At 38.7% G+C, this 16,760-nt stretch overlaps 1 protein-coding gene across 1 annotated transcript in view; it reads left to right on the forward strand.

Moving 5' to 3' along the window:
• Positions 1-16,534, forward strand: part of SLC5A8 (solute carrier family 5 member 8) — a 56,160-nt gene extending 39,626 nt beyond the window's left edge. Inside the window, exons 11-15 of the mRNA XM_062201996.1 lie at positions 4,461-4,547; positions 7,479-7,684; positions 10,497-10,600; positions 16,080-16,159; positions 16,409-16,534. Of these exons, the coding sequence (XP_062057980.1) occupies positions 4,461-4,547; positions 7,479-7,684; positions 10,497-10,600; positions 16,080-16,159; positions 16,409-16,534 (603 nt within the window). The remainder of the gene's footprint in view (positions 1-4,460; positions 4,548-7,478; positions 7,685-10,496; positions 10,601-16,079; positions 16,160-16,408) is intronic.
• The last annotated feature ends 226 nt before the right edge of the window (positions 16,535-16,760 follow it).

Below are 16,760 nucleotides of genomic sequence, written 5' to 3' on the forward strand. Positions count from 1 at the left end.
TGGTAATGCCTTTACTGGTAAATTTGCCCAGTAGTCTTTTGGGCCACTTCACCACTGTTTCTACAGCTTGTGCCTTCTTGGAAGCATCTGCTGTCTCTGGAAGTCATTTGGGATGGAAAAGACCCAAAACCTTGGCTTGACTGGACCATCTTCAAAATGAAACATTTGCATCTTCGACATGACTTCAGAACTTACCACTTAGCTCTAAGTCCTCCTGGTCCTTCTGCCCCGTTGCAGTCTGCCATTGCTCTCCTACCATGCAACTCTAAGCCTGATCAAGTCCATTCAACTCCTTTTATATCTGAATATAATTGTTTTTGAAGCCCCAACATTCTTACTGCCTTTAGCTTCTCTTGGTGGTTTGAAGCCCATATCAAATTGTGGCTTCTCCAGACCTATTGGCCAGTTCTTTGGCATTGGGGTCACTGCCAGTCTCCACCGTGGGGCCATTTCAGCCACTCACCAAGCATCTAGCAATTTAATTTGGTATGCCTCCACCAACCTTCTACCACTCATCTACTCTATATAATCAACACTGGTTACCACCTGCCAACTAGTTTTCCCTTGCCATTGGTGAGGCTACCACAGACCCACAGCTGAACCCCACTATCGTTATCTTCACTAATTTCAGCTGAAGACTGGACCTACTCTGCTCTCTCAACCAATGATGTGGTTAAATTCCCACCAGATTGTTCTGTGAATGCCATCACTTACTCATCACCCTCCTACAGAAGATCCATACCTTGAGATTTGGCTGACCATGAAGCATACTAAAAGCTTAAGCAGTCTCTAGATTATTGATGTCTTCAGAGTTAGGTGGTAGAATGCAGTGTACACTTGTACCACTATGGTGACTACAAGTTTAGAGGTAGCCATAGGACCCATACAAGTTTCTCACAGAACTGATTCTGTGTCACTTAGCTTGTGATGCACCCTGACCCAGGGACTTACAATCCTGGCCCAGGGACTTCCAGGAGACAAGACTACCTCAGCATAGGTACTATTCTCACAAACCTTAGAACAAATCTTACCTTTACAAGAGTAGCTTAAACCCACTGTCTGAAATAAATGCCTAGTAACCAACTCAGACTAAATACAGATTGAGAAAAGGAGGGAAGATCCCCCAAACTCTAAGAATGATCTCTGGATGGAGACGTGATCCGTTGACTATATCTGAGCCATGCTACTGGTGTGGTCCTGTTGTCCTTCTATGAGTACTGTCAGAATAATCTGATTGAGATGTCTAAGACTCATTTTTGATACAAAGTGAACCCAAGGGGAGATATCCACTCAACCATGCAGAATCCTGGAATGTGACAGGAAGGTCTCCATTGACACCATGGCCTCAATACTGCTGGGCAATGGTGATAGTCTTGACTGTCCACTAGGCCTCCTGGGGCTATACCCAGCAGGTACACTGTGGGGATTGAATCTAGGCTCCCTACTTGGCCTTTGCTGGCAAGGGAGTAGGTAGGCCAATGATTCATTCTGTGGTGATTGGGTAGATGAAGCATTTGTTGTCTATGTGTTTTCTATCCTTTCCAGATGTTCCTTTTCTGGCTCTGTTTAGGAGAGAACAAGTGTTTGTTGCTAGTTTTTTTTTTTTATTATTCTTGCTCCTCCCCCTCCTCCCCCTCCTCCCCCTTCTCATCCTTCTTCTCCTCCTCCTTCTCCTCCTCTTTTTTTGTCCTGTGCCTGTTGGAGTTTCTGGTTGGCTGTCTTCCTCAACCCTAGGACTTGGATATATGAAGTAAAAAGGAAGCTAAGAGAACTCACCACCACTGTGTCACTGTGCAGGTCCCAGGGTCCCTAGTCAGTTTGAGTTCTCCCCACCTTTCAGGGTCTTCTTATGCTTATTTTATATGGAACGCTCAATATTTTTTTTTATCTTATTAGCAGAATGAATTGAGAAAACTATGTTGACTCCATTTTCTTGGATGTAAAATATGCAAAATCATTTTCTTTTTTTTTAATTGAAGGATCCTTCACCTCCCATGAAATTGCTAACTTTTAAGTTTTTTTATAGAGAGTACTTTTTGTATTGGAGGAGTTATTATGGAGAGGACGGATCGATCTTTCTGGATGTTGTGTGTACTTCACAGCCTTTAGCAGGGACATGCCTCTGCTTCAAGCAGTCTTCCTCTCTACCTCTTAAACAGTTTAAGTCTTTTTTATTCTTAAACTTGCTGCTTAAACATTACTTATTCAGAAATATCTGTTACCTGGATAAGTTTGAATTATTTTTTGCTAAATGTTCCCAGAGTACCTTCTACTTCCTAATGCATATTCACTATCATACTTTACTGCAATTATTTATTTAAAGTCTGTTTTACCCAAAAGTCTGTCATTTCATGAAGATGAGGATAATGATGTTGTTATTCAACACTATATGAAATACATGGCACCGACTACAATGCTCAGGACAAAGATGACCCTTAACAAATTCAGCATGAGTGCACTTATTTCAGTATGGGTTTGTAAATGCTGACTTGTCTGATAATCCAAAGTGCTTCCTCCCTAAAACTTCTCGGGCTACCTGGGCTCCCCCTTGGTGAATCCCAGATCTCCTCATGATCCACAAAGCTCAAAGTTAATGTTGGGAAAATAATGGATCCTCTAAGATTTTATTTCAGTCCTAAAGCTTGGTTTTATTTGGCTTGGTTGTTTAAGGCACACTAGTTTTTAGAGTAGTCTGATCTCACCCCTGATTTTATGAATGAATGAATTAGGTTCAGAAGCTCTATGCTTGCCCAATACACCTAAGTCATAATCAATAAAACTCCCAAGTGTACTTCCCCTGGAGTCTGCATTATTGCTTATAGCTCTTATTGTGATCAATTTCCCCCTTTTTTTCATATATCAGCTCTGACTTGACTCTCTACAGTGACATTTTCTAGTAGAGCTGCCATAACTCAAAGCTAGTTCTTCTTGTTTCATCTCTGGCCAAAGTCTTATTTCTTCTGACAGATCTAGTTTTTGAGTATATTCCTTGTATCTCCAAAACTGGTTCCCAGATCACACTGTCATAACTTACTTCATGAGATCTGACGTCTTTCCTATCTTGCTGTGTAGTCCCCTCTCCCTTTTTACTGGACTCCACTGTGAACTTACTCATCTTTGAGTTCACAATTTCCTTAAACATAAGTTCTGTCTCATCAATACTGAAACTCCTATCCATAATCCACAAGGTAGGCTTTTTATGAGGATGATGATGTTGACAATGATGACTATATAAAGACTGCACTTTATACCCTTTAACATTTTTCTTGACTTGATATATTCTCTTTGATTCATTCACCCTATTCTGTTAGGTTTCTTTCCTTTGTTGACAACCCAAAATGTCTCAGACCCTTCTTTTATGGCTCTGTACATTCTTAATCACTAGGCAACTGATGATTATTGGGAACATGAACGTGTTGAAAATGGAACCAATGGCAAAGGAAGACCTTTCTCTCTGTCCTTCTCTCGCACTGTCCACTCTGCTGGTCAAAAAAAAAAAACACCAGAAAATGGGAGATTTTTACATATCTTCATGTTTCACATTGTAATCTTTCCCCCTCTCCTGGTTTGGGTTTTGTACCTCAAAGTAAATGTTAGAATTATCTAATTAGATTTTATGTTTATTTCTTTATGATTTGACCAATCTATCTTTTTTAAAAAGATTTATTTATTTATTTGAAAGGCAGAGTTACAGAAAGGCAGAGATAGAGAGAGAGAGTCAGTCTTCCATCCACTAGTTCATCCCCAAATGGCTGCAATGGCCGGAGCTAGGCCAATCTAAAGCTGGGAGCAGGAGCTTCTTCCAGGTCTCCTATATGGGTACAGGGGCCCAAAGACTTGGGCCATCTTCTACTACTTTCCCAGGCCATAGCAGAGAGCTGAATTGGAAGTGGAGCAGCCGGAACTTGAACCACCACCCATATAGGATGACAGCACTGCAAACGGCAGCTTTATCCGCTACATCACAGCGTGCAGCCCCAATCTTTATCTTTTAAAGAATATTTTTATTCTGGTGCCATCATTCGGGAACCAAATCAGGAATGGGCAATGGGTTTCATTGCTGTCTCTGAACACTTGAATGTGCTTTTGCACAATCTGGTTTTGAGGAGTGTTTTGAGACTACTAACCCACATAGTAATGCTGCGATCTATTATTGTCAGCAGGAACAAAGCTGAGCAGAGTAGTCTTGATTTCTAAATTCATTTGGGTTCTGCCAGTGTCTCAGGATTATCATCTTTGCATTTTGTTGCCTTTTTTGAGGATACCTGAAGGAACAGATGGATATTTGAGATTGAGAAACAGAAGGCTGCAACTTCTAATTACCTCTTTGAGTTGCCATGGAGAAACTATGATTTTCAGAAGTCTGAATGCTTTAAATCTTCATCCTGATGAATTTTACTTCAAAACATTTCAGGTTGGATTTGGGGCTGCCAGTTGCTGACTTTGTATTGTTTTTGTAGGCAGCACTCAGCATATTTGGAATGGTTGGTGGACCACTTCTGGGCTTGTTTTCTTTGGGCATCATGGTTCCCTTTGCCAACTCAATTGTGAGTATAAAGAAGAATATGTAAAAAAGGTTACTTTGCCAACTATAATAGTGGCTTTACATCACTTTTTCCACAGTTGTAAAGATGTAGTTCCTTTGAGATCTCTCATTCATGTCTTGCCTTAATGACTTAAATTACTAGTTTTGACTTTGGTGGAGTGTTAATGAAGTACTAAGCACTGGAACTCCACATGTGGGAAGCTAAATGGAGACTGCCATAACTAAAGAGTCTAATTTTAAATATTCACAAGGAGTCATGTTTTTGTATATTTGTCTTCCTGCCCATCTTAAGAATTAGTAGTTAGGATTTAAAGGAGGAGGTCAACAGGCTCAGACAGGAGAGATTTAAGAGCAATATTGTCAAGGATTCCCATGAATATCAACAGTACAATGTAGAGAAGCAATGTGATTTTCACCACCATGACCAGAAGTTTCTGCTGCTAATAGTTAAAGCTGTACCTCCCACAACATAGTGCTAGCCCAAAAGGGGTGGTCATATTTGGGAATATTATCAAGAAAGAAGTAATATCTCTACATAGTTCTTCTAAATAGACATATCTAATTTAGAAATGCTAAATTTTATTTTGAATAAATGAAATAGAAATTATTTTTCTGAAATCTAGGAGAAAGTACACCAGCTCAGTCCTGGTATAATATGAGGTTCAGAAAAAGTTAGTGATGTATTATATAGTTTTTCAGACATTCATAGAATAACTAATGAATGATGACTTCATATTCAAAGTTCTGTTTTCCTTATAAGGCATTAGTAATTGTTAAGACAGATATCAATAAAGGCTAGCATTATTAATAATAATGAAGGGTCATATGAGAAGCTAGTTTTGTAGAAACTAACCACAGTGAAAAAGAGTGGCTTGTGTCTACCCCAAAATGTTGAAGTTTGCTTAGATACTGAATTATGAAACCATAGAGGTTTTTTGAGAGTCTGAAAAATGAGAGAGTGATCAACTTTCAATTTTTGTAATTGTTGCCACTATGAGTAGCCTCTAGAAGAGCTGAAACTAACTAGGTCCAACATGCTCTTTGGGAGAGATCCTATTATTCCTGCCATAGGAAATACCTCGTTACCATATCCAAGTTTTTTCACCAGCAGGTTATCTGCCTTCCCTTGGAGTAGCCTTTTTCCTTCTATTCTTCCTTCCTCATTCACTCATTCAATGAGTATTTATAGAGTGGCCATTGTTGTGGGAGAAGAGAGCTAAATGTTTGCCCTCAAGAGTTTTAAATTTTGTGGAGCTTTGATCAAACAATGCACAATGCTGAAAGTAAGCTAAGCATGGCTTGTCAACAGTTGGCCATTTTGCTATTCCAACCTCATATTATTTTAAAAAATTGACTTGTGCTCCTACTATACCTGTCATACTGTAGTAAGCTCCAGGGTACCAAAATTTAAGAAACTTAATTGTGGTCTCAAGGAATTCATAACTTGTGAAAGAGCTCACAGTTCTTGTCCCTAGCATCCATCTCCCGATCTGACCAGTGGCCTTTTCACTTTCCATTTTTCTGCCTACCTTGCGATTTCATTTCTATTTCCCCTGCTACCTGATATCTAAAGGAGGAGAAAAAGCTCATCCCATAGGGAGGTGAGCTTTTGTTGGACCTAGGATTTAAAACATTTAAAGGCTGGCAGAATATCTGGGTTACTGCTGAGAAAGCTGGAGGACATAAGTTTCCAAAGACTGCGAATTCAGATGACTTCAGAGGGGAAAGCTGGCCAGAAGCTCCCTTCTGCATTCACTTGATTTCTAGACATGTTTTGGTGGTATGCACTTGCTGCGTTATTTGTCAACACTGCCTGCTAGTTTCCTCCTAGTTATCTGGCAGCACAATTGCAGCTATGCTTGTTGTTAACTCTGAGGGTAAACTTGACTATGCTTTCTTTCTTCTTCATAGTCTGCAGCTCATATGGCATTCCATTAATTTTCAGATTAAGTAAAATAGAGGGAACAGTTGGCCTGGAGTCAGCTACATGGCTTCTGTGGTTATCTGGGTGTGAGGAGACAAGGAGGCCAGAGCAGAGTGCTGGCCATGGAAACAGAGTAGAAAGAAGGGGAAGTATGAGACCTCTGAAAAGAAAAATAAGCAGGAATTGATGATTGGCTAGCTAGGAATATGAATAAAAAAATGGGGTTACATAATCTCCAGGGCTCCAGGCTGGGGACCCAGCAGTCTATGGTACTCTTGAGAAGAGGCAGAAATCTTGTGAAAAAAGGTAGTTTTAGGATGGAAATTTGGTGAATTTATCTTGGACCATGTTGAACTTAACTTTCTAATGTGAATTTCCATCTCAAAGAAAACTATAGCCAAGACTCTGGGGCAAAAAATATCCTACACGGAGGATCTCTGTGAGACCTCAGTGGAAAGAAAGGGCCATCAAAGAAGGATGTACTCTTCTCTGTACTCATCTTTGCTTATGACCTTGTCCAAATACCGATGGAGTCTATGGTCACAGAAGGCTTCCATGGCCTTGGCAGCCAACTTCCATAGCCTTGGCAGTGATCACCGACATCATAAATAAGAGTGTTAATTGTTAAAGGAACAACAGAATTCACTGTGCACTTACTCCCTATAGAGGACCTCCATTCCTAATGAGTTGTACTATGAGAATTGACTGCAAAATTTGTTCCCAAACTGTGCTCTATATGTTGTGTGTATGTGTGGGTGCAAACTGTGGAAGTCTATGCTTAGCATGGAGTTGGTCCTCTGTATATAAAGTCAAACTAAAAATGAACCATAATGAAGAGATTGTAGAGGGATAGAGAGGTGGGATGGGAGTTGGGGTGGATAGGGTGGGAATGGAGGAAAGAACCACTGTATTCCTAAAGCTGTATCTATGAAAAAAATGCAATCATTAAATAAAACTTAAAAAAAGAAAACTATTATTTTTCTATTAAAAAGTTCTTTTGTTTTGCAGGGGGCACTTGTTGGTCTGATGTCTGGATTTGTTGTTTCTTTATGGGTTGGAATTGGAGCTCAACTTTATCCTCCACTTCCTGAGAGAACTGTGCCATTACACCTTGACACCTCTGGCTGTAACAGCACATACAATGTCACTAATTTGATGACAACCACAGAAATGCCATTTTCTACTAGTGCTTTTCAAGTACACAATGCTGAAAGGTATTAAATCATGTCATAATACCATATTTTTTTTTATTTTTTTATTTTTTATTTTTGACAGGCAGAGTGGACAGTGAGAGAGAGAGACAGAGAGAAAGGTCTTCCTTTGCCGTTGGTTCACCCTCTAATGGCCGCCGCGGTAGCGCACTGCGGCCGGCGCACCGCGCTGTTCCGATGGCAGGAGCCAGGTGCTTCTCCTGGTCTCCCATGGGGTGCAGAGCCCAAACACTTGGGCCATCCTCCACTGCACTCCCTGGCCACAGCAGAGAGCTGGCTTGGAAGAGGGGCAACCGGGACAGGATCGGTGCCCCGACCGGGACTAGAACCCGGTGTGCCGGCGCCGCAAGGCGGAGGTCATAATACCATATTTTAAAAAATTACACAACAAGTAGAGAAATCCAATTGCTTTGTCTTCTAACACTGTAGTTTTGCATAAGTCTGAAATGATAGAGCCCATATGACTTTCTCCCTATGATGTATTCAGCAATAGCAAAAAATACCATATTTTCATTTTTGTATAAATTTATCCCTTACCTACAGATTTGGTAACCTACTTGATTATTAATGAAAGAAATTCTGTGAGTAAACCCTATCAAACATCAGCTCCAGCTGCATCAAAAATTGTCTTTAAAAAATGTTTAAAATGAAAACACAATTATAAAAGAAATACTGCTGATACTGCCTTTGAAAGATAGTTTTATTGGCCAAAGCTACATTATCTAAGTTTATTGAGTAATTGCTATACATTCTGTTTTAGATTCCATATCTTTCTAGCAATAGCAATGAAATGCAGCTATGATTTTCCTGTTAGAGTTTTCACTGATGTAGCACACTTTTTTTGTAGACCTAGTGTTAGATGAATGTTTCCTTGTATAGTGGATATGGGGGGGGGGGCAAGGTTTCCTTTAGTGTACATGTAAAAATCTAACCTTAAAGCACAAATCCCATGGATATGTTCAAGGAATACCAGTATAAAGCCACTGCTACCAAAATATTGCCCCAGGACCAACTTGCATAGAATAACATCCTTAAAGAATCATCCCTTTTAGGTCAAGACATGGTATCTCCCTCTTAAAATGGACACAGTCCTAGGAGAAGGAATATTATTATATATAGGCATTGTTTTGCAATTCATGTCTTGAATTGAATTCAGCAATGAGAATACTTGCCAGTGGGACTTCTGGGGGATTCCAGGCAGGTAAGCTGTATATGAGTGAAAAGGGATCTTTAGGAGACATTTGACCAGGTAAAGTTCTGAGGGGAGAGAAGCAAGGAAATTGTTTTTTTTTTTTTTTAAAAGATTTATTTATTTACTTGAGAGGCAGAGTTACAGACAAAGGGAGGGAGGGAGAGAGGGCCAGAGCGAGAGCGAGAGCAAGAGCGAGAGAGAGAGAGAGAGAGAGAGAGATCTCCTACCCGCTGGTTTACTCCCCAATTGGCTTCAATGGCCGGAACTGGGCCTATCCAAAGCCAGGAACCAGAAGCATCTTTTGGGCCTTCCATGTGAGTGCAAGGGCCCAAGCACTTGGGCCATCCTCCACTGCACTCCCGGGCCACAGCAGAGAGCTGGCCTGGAAGAGGGGCAACCGGGATAGAATCCGGCGCCTCGATCGGGACTAGAACCCGGTGTGCCAGTGCCACAAGGTGGAGGATTAGCCTGTTAAGCCACGGCGCCGGCCTCTTCTCTAGTTTTTATATGTTGTTCTTGGCAGGATGGTTGGTCTAAATCAACCATCTGATTACTTTTTCATCAAAAGTGAAAATGGAGACCTAGAGCAGTTGTTTTAGAAACAGATCAGATCATGCCACTCCTAAAAAACTGTGAACGCCATTGTCTGTAGTGAAATCCCAACTCATACCCACTCACACAGGAAGTCCCTTGGAGCTCATCTCTCATCTCATACCATTCTGCATCTTCTTTACTCTGCTTTGGTCAGCTGGTGTTTAACTTTCCTTGGGAGGCTTTTTTTAAGGACTTTTGGTTCTTCAGGTCTCAGGTCTGATAGCATTTCTTCCCGAGGGCTTTCTCCAACTACTCATTGTGTTGTAGTCACTTCCTCTCTACTCCATTGAGGTCGATGTCATTATCACATTGCTTTCTTTTCTTTTCTCTTTAAAGGTTTATTTATTTATTCTAAAGGCAGAGTTATGCGGGGGTGGGGGGGGGTCTTCCATTTGCTGGTTCACTCCCCAGATGGCTGCAACAGGTGGAGCTGCGCAGATCCAAAGCCAGGAGCCAGGAGCTTCTTCTTGGTCTCCCACACAAGTGCAGGGGCCCAAGGACTTGAGCCATCTTCCACTGCTTTCCCAGCCATACCAGAGAGCTGGATCAGAAGTGGAGACTTGGCGACTTGAGCGGGCACTCACACGGGATGCTGACACTGCAGGTGGTGACTTTAGCTGCTATGCCACAGCACCAGCCCTGCTTTATTTTCTTTGCAGCACTTTTCCCCAGTGGAAATTATGATGTTTGTTAATTTGTTTACTTATTTATTATATTTCTCTCTCCATTAGAATTTAAAACTTATATGAGCAGGAACCTCTTTACCTTACTTAAAGCTAATTCCAGTGACAAGATCAGCTCCCAGAACATTTGAATAAGCATGACACTTTAGTATTTTCATATATGATCGAGATGAAGTCATACTTTTAGTTCCTGATCCAATAAGCTAAAATCAAGATGGCAGATAATGACATTAAAAACATTATTAAATGTTCTATTTTGGCTTTGCTCTGAGTATCATTGACACAAAATTGTAACTGCTAGCAGCACTACTTGAAATCTCACAGTGATATTTTTCCTGTCTCCTAGGACTCCACTGATGGATAACTGGTATTCTATATCATATCTGTATTTCAGCACTCTTGGAACTTTGGTGGCATTATTTGTGGGGATATTTATCAGTTTATTAACAGGTAAGTGAATACTAGTATTGTATTTATCTCTGTATCAGTTTTATACTATTTTATAGTCACTTATGCATTTTATTATGATCCTGCTAACAACTGGCTTAATTATTTCTTCCATTTTACTGATGGGAAATTTGAAAACCTAGACCTGAGACAGAAAAAAACATCTCTACTTGAATGCTGGTTCTGATGTTTCATAGCTGCCTGGACTTGGGCGAAGCACACAGCTGCTCTGAGCCTTGACTAGCTTATGTGTGAAATGAGGATAACAGTAACTGACTTGTCTACCTCACAGGTTGCTGCAGGACTAAAATAAGATGCTTGACAAAACCCCGTGTAGCTACCAAAGTGCTAGGGCTTTCACACATTCAAGGGGACTTCAAAAAGTTCACAGAAAATGTGCATTATGAAAAAATCTGCATGGATTTCAGATTTTTTTTTGCAGCAAAGTAGAATTATCTTTTAATTTTATTTTTTTTTCTATAAACTTTTTAAAGTGTTTTTGTGTCTTTAAAATAATCCTATGCTGTGAATTTTCCATTGCTCTATATAAATTCTTTATACACTGCAAAGAAATATATACATGCAAGGAAAAATAATAATTATGTCTAGACATAGTGTGAAGGCTTTTTAAATGTTTGTAAACTTTTTAAGATGTATTTTAAATATCAACTTGATAATACACCTAGTATAAATTATTGCTTGGGATCACTACAGAAGTGTTATTCTTGGACTCCTTTTGTCCTCATTCTGTGAATTCTCTTGGCCTCCCTCTTGTGTTGTGTTGCCTCCTGCCTGAAATCCATGACTCTTCATTCTTTGTTTACTCGCTTAATCGAAAGGAGCCTGTCCTGTAGCACATTCTTGAGAAATGGTGGACAAGAGCAGAGGTCTCAGAAACTGCTCGTCTGATAACTTTTTCTTTGACATTATGCTGGACTGATGAGTTGCTTAGAGAGGCCTGTTAAAAATAACCTTTTCTGAGATGTTTTAGTTCTCTTCTGGCTTTACTAGATTGCTGCTGAGCACAGATGCCATGCTACCTGCGGACTCTTTGAATGGGACCCGTTTTCACAATGCCTGCCTTGCCCGAGGCCCTCAGTAGGGCCCCTTCAATCTGAAGACTCTGTCTTTCATTTCTGGGCATCAACAAATTTTTCTTTCACAACTTCCTGTTATTTTTCTGTGTTTTTTTTTTTTTTCCTCGAAACTTTTGTTAGTTGAATCTTGGACAATTCCTCTAATTTTCTTGTCTATTCTATATTCCATCTTTGTCTTTTAGGTCTACTATGTGGATATTTTTTCAATTATGTTCCAATAATTCTAAAAGGAGCACTCTGATCCACTTTGAAAATAATCTATGGGGGTATAAGGGCAGGTAGGAGGCAATCACAGGAATCCAGGTGAGGATCCTAGTGATTTGGACCTGGGTACTTAGTATGGAGTTGGTACACATACTGGGCTCCCTAGATACCTGCATTTTCTCACATACTTGCATTCATCACAACCAACTAGGGGAAGCTGCATTGTATTCTTCTTCAAAAATGTCATAACTAGTCAGAAATTCTACCTTCACTTTGTCCAAGTACGTCTGTTTTTTGTTTGTTTGTTTGTTTGTTTTTTGCTTTAAGCTAACAGAGTGAACAGCACTGTGCCACTTTATAGAATCTTACTCCTATGAATTAATTTTTGGCACCAGGATAGCACTGTATTTAAAACTTCTGTCACTCTTGTATTTACATTTTACAAGGTTTATAGCAATTTGTTACCTTTCAAACAATCATTTTAATATATTCTTTTTTGTCCAAAAGTATTATGCTTTATCTCATAAGTAAAATCAGTGGCACATTAGGATTATTCGTCTGTTTAGATACATTTTAAGACAAATTTAAAACTTTTCACACCACTTACCCCGCTATTTCAGATCAGGAATACATGTAACCTGTAACTTTTTACTGTCTGACTTTTTGTTCTTAATCTATTTTCTTTTCTGAAAGGAAGTGGAGTGCCAGCACATTCTCTTTGAATAGTCCTTATTTTTTCTTCTTAAGTGCTTCTTTTAAAAAATCTTATTTATTTGAAAAGGAGAGGGAGAGGAAGAGAGAAAGGAGGGCGGAGAGAGAGAGAGAGAGAGAGAGAGAGAGAGAGAGAGAGAGAGAGATTTTCCACCTGCTGGTTCACTCCCCAAATGCCTACAAGAGCTCAAGCTGAGCTGTCCCAGGCCAAAACCAGGAGCTAGGAAATCACTCCAGGTCCCTACCTGGGTGTAAGGAATTCAACTACTTGAGCTATCACTTGCTGCTTCCCTGGATGCTCATTAGGAAGAAGCTTGCATTGGAAGTAGAGACAGGGCTTAAACTCAGACGTGCCAGATGCTGATGTCCCAGGCAGCATCTTAACCAAACACCCACACTATGAATGCTGATTCTTATAACCATATATGACTGCATCTCTAGTGTTAAAAGAAGATGCACAACCCAAGTGAACAGGCATCTTCCAATGATGAAAATACTTCAACTTCATTAATTTTGTAAAGCACTTATTTCTATTCCACAGCAGCATGAGCACATCAAAAAAGATTACAGAAAAATACAAGTCTGATGTTCCTTGGAAAATATACTTTAGAACCTACAATAGGATACCAGAAATCTATAACAGTTCAGGCCATACAGTCTTGGTTGGCATTTCACCTCCACCTGATTCTTTACTATGCACAAGAGTCTGTTTCTTCATCAGTAAGATGGGGTACATAGGTTCCTAAGGAGACCATGAGCTGTGAGTGAATAATTGTTTATACTCCAGCACCTAGCAGAGCCTCTGTCCCTCAGTAGTTCCTCAATAATGTTGAATGAATTAAAGGTGATCCTATTATCAGAACAGAAGAAATCCCCATAATTAAAAGTCTTGTATGAAAGTAATGGCTCTCACACTTAAGTGAGTATTATGGTTACTTTAGAAATTTGATGCAGGAGCTAAGAAACTTCTGAATTGCAAAGGAAACATTCAGCAAAGTGAAGAGGCAACAAACAGAATGGAAGAAACTATTGCAAACTACAACTGATAAAGGATTAATATCCAGAATCTATAAAATGCTCAACAACAAAACAAACAACCCAGTTAAGAACTGGGCAAAGGACTTGAACAGACATTTCTCAAAAGAGGCAATTCAGATGGCCAGCAGACACATGAGAAAATGCTCAGGATCATTAGAAACCAGAGAAATGCAAATCAAAACCACAATGAGGTCTCACTTCACCCCAGTTAGAATGCCTCTTATACAGAAATCAACAATAAATGCTGGCGAGGATGTGAAGGAAAAGGTACCCTAACTTACTGTCGGTGGGACTGTAAACTAGAAGAGTCATTGTGGAAGACAGTATGGCGATATCTCAGAAAGCTGAAAATAGTTCTGCCATATGACCCAGCAATCCCACTCCTGGGAATTTACCCAAGAGAAATGAAATCAGCATGAAATAGTTATCTGCACCCCATGTTTATTGTAACTCAGTTCATAATAGCTAAGATATGGAATCAAACCAGATGTCCATCAACTGATGAGTGGATAAAGAGATTGTGGTATACATACATACATATATATATGCATATATATACACATATATATATACATATATATATGGTGGTGTGTGTATATATGTCTGTGTATATATATATATGTATATATGTGTATATATATATATATATATAAAATATGGAATACTACTCAGCCATAAAAAAGAATGAAGTCCTGTCTTTTGCAACAAAATGGATACAACTAGAAATGATTACACTTAGTGAAAGAAGCCAGTCCCCAAAAGGCAAACATCATGTTTTCCTTGATCTGTGGTAACTAAGAGTACCAAAAATGTAATATTTAGGAGTGAAATTGACATTTTGAGATTCAATGATTGTTTATAGCCCTTGTCTCTACTGTTGAGAACCAGTGTTTTATTCTTACTGTTTTTTGAACTCTTTACTTAGTGCAGGGTTAATCTTATGAGTATAAAGTAAACTTAAAGTAGATCATTGTAAAAAAAAAATAAGAGAGGGAATAAGAGAGGAAGGGTGGGAGTGTGGGTGGAGAGAGGATAGGATGGGAAATATCACTGTGTTCCTAAAATCTGTATATATGAATTACATGAAATTTGTTTACCTTAAATTAAAAAAAAATAAGAAATATGATGAAAATCAGATTTTGTTACCCTACCTGTAGGCATTCCAATTTTTTAAGTCCAGGATGGATCCCAGGAATCAGGACTGTAACTACATTTCCTGGATGATTTAAATAAAGGTGGCTTAAGGATCACTCTTTGAGATACACGGTTTTAAAAAGTATAGTCTTTGATCTACAAATAGCAAATCAAAGGACATGTTTATTTTATTTATTTTCTTAGGACTTTTTTTAAAAGCAAAATCTTAGGGAAGATATTTAGATTGAGCATAATCAGCATACTAATTTTCATTTAAATAATTTATTCAGCATTTCATAACCTTGTACATTTCTTCACATACATATGGGTATATATTTATAGCCACCAAACTGGGGAAAGGCAGCTTTACTATCTGAAATAGAAGAAGATGGCTTGATTTTTATTTGGTGGATCATGGAGGGTGTTTCTGAATCAGTTTTCATAATTGTTGTGGGACAGGTGACTTTTTCTGTAGTTGAATATTAGTTGAAGCAGTTGGCTACATTTAAAAGCCATCATATTATATATATGTATACATATATATATTATATAACATACAGTACACAGTAATATAGAAATGGTAATATATTATAATATTATAAAATGTATATTTTTGGACTGCAGGAACTGAGAATGACTGAAGGAAGAGGGAATGGTATGGAGAGTAGCACTAAGTCTGCAAGCACTATTTTTTTAACTTTTATTTAATAAATATAAATTTCCGAAGTACAACTTCTGGATTATAGTGGCTTTTTCTCCCCATAACCAAACTCCCACCTGCAACCATCCCATCTCCCACTCCCTCTCCCATCCCATTCTTCATCAAGATTCATTTTCAATTATCTTTATATACAGAAGATCAATTTAGTATATACTAGGTAAAGATTTCAACAGTTGCAAGCACGATTTAAAAGTTTCTCTTGGAGTGGGCATTTAGCCTAGTGGTTAAGATGCTTGCCTCCCATATGTGACTATATCAGACCCTGGGAGTAGTGGTGAAAGCTCAGGTAATTGCGTTCTGTCTCTGTGAGAGACATGGATCGAGTTTCCTCTTCCTGGCTGTTAGAGGCATTTGTGGAATGAACCAGCAGATAAAGAGCTCTCTCTGTCTCTATCTCTCTCTATATCTCTCTGTACCTCAAATAAATGAATATATAAAATTTTTAAAAGCTTCTCTTTTTATATTTTATGAATACATAGAATGGAGTGTGCAAAAATTAAATGCCTGTATGATAGAATATCACTGTATAGTTCCAGGCATCTTTTTAGCAATGTAAATAATGTATTTTTCTTTTTAGGAGGAAGAAAACAGAATTTAGATACTAAGTTCTTACTGACAAAAGAAGACTTTTTATCTAATTTTGATATTTTTAAGAAAGTAAGTTGGCTTTCATTTACCTTATATTAGGAAACTGGACTTTATCATCTGAGTAGAACACTAGTTAGTCCTTTACCTGTTTCCTGAATAGTGATGGACAAGGACGGTATATAATCTGTCTTCTGCGTCCGTATCTTTTATAACTCTCCCCTCAGTAGATTAAAAAGCTGCTTTAGAGAAATAAAACATTACAGTTATTTGAATGAACAGTTTCTTTTTCCTAATCACCATATTAACGTTTTCTTTTAGAAAAGTCATGTTTTAAGCTATAAATCTCATCCAGTCGAAGATGGTGGAACTGATAATCCTGCCTTCAGCCATATTGAATTGAACTTCACAGATCAAAGTGGCAAGATCAATGGGACTCGTTTGTGAAGCAGCTCTGGAACCAGATGATCCTAACTAATGTCTCAATTTTATATGTTTTCTAAGATAACTGGATCCAGTTAGGATTATTTTTGGTCTTTCTTGAGTATTTTAGGGGATACATTTTTTTTTTTTTTAGAGCAAAGTCCTTTCTTCTTTTACTGCACTAATTGATGCTATTCTGCAGTTAAGAGAGTCAGCTTCACATTTTCCTGTCTTTCTCTATTATTCCAAG

The sequence above is a fragment of the Lepus europaeus genome, chromosome 10, assembly GCF_033115175.1.
Source record: "Lepus europaeus isolate LE1 chromosome 10, mLepTim1.pri, whole genome shotgun sequence".
In the NCBI taxonomy this organism is placed as follows: Eukaryota; Metazoa; Chordata; class Mammalia; order Lagomorpha; family Leporidae; genus Lepus; species Lepus europaeus.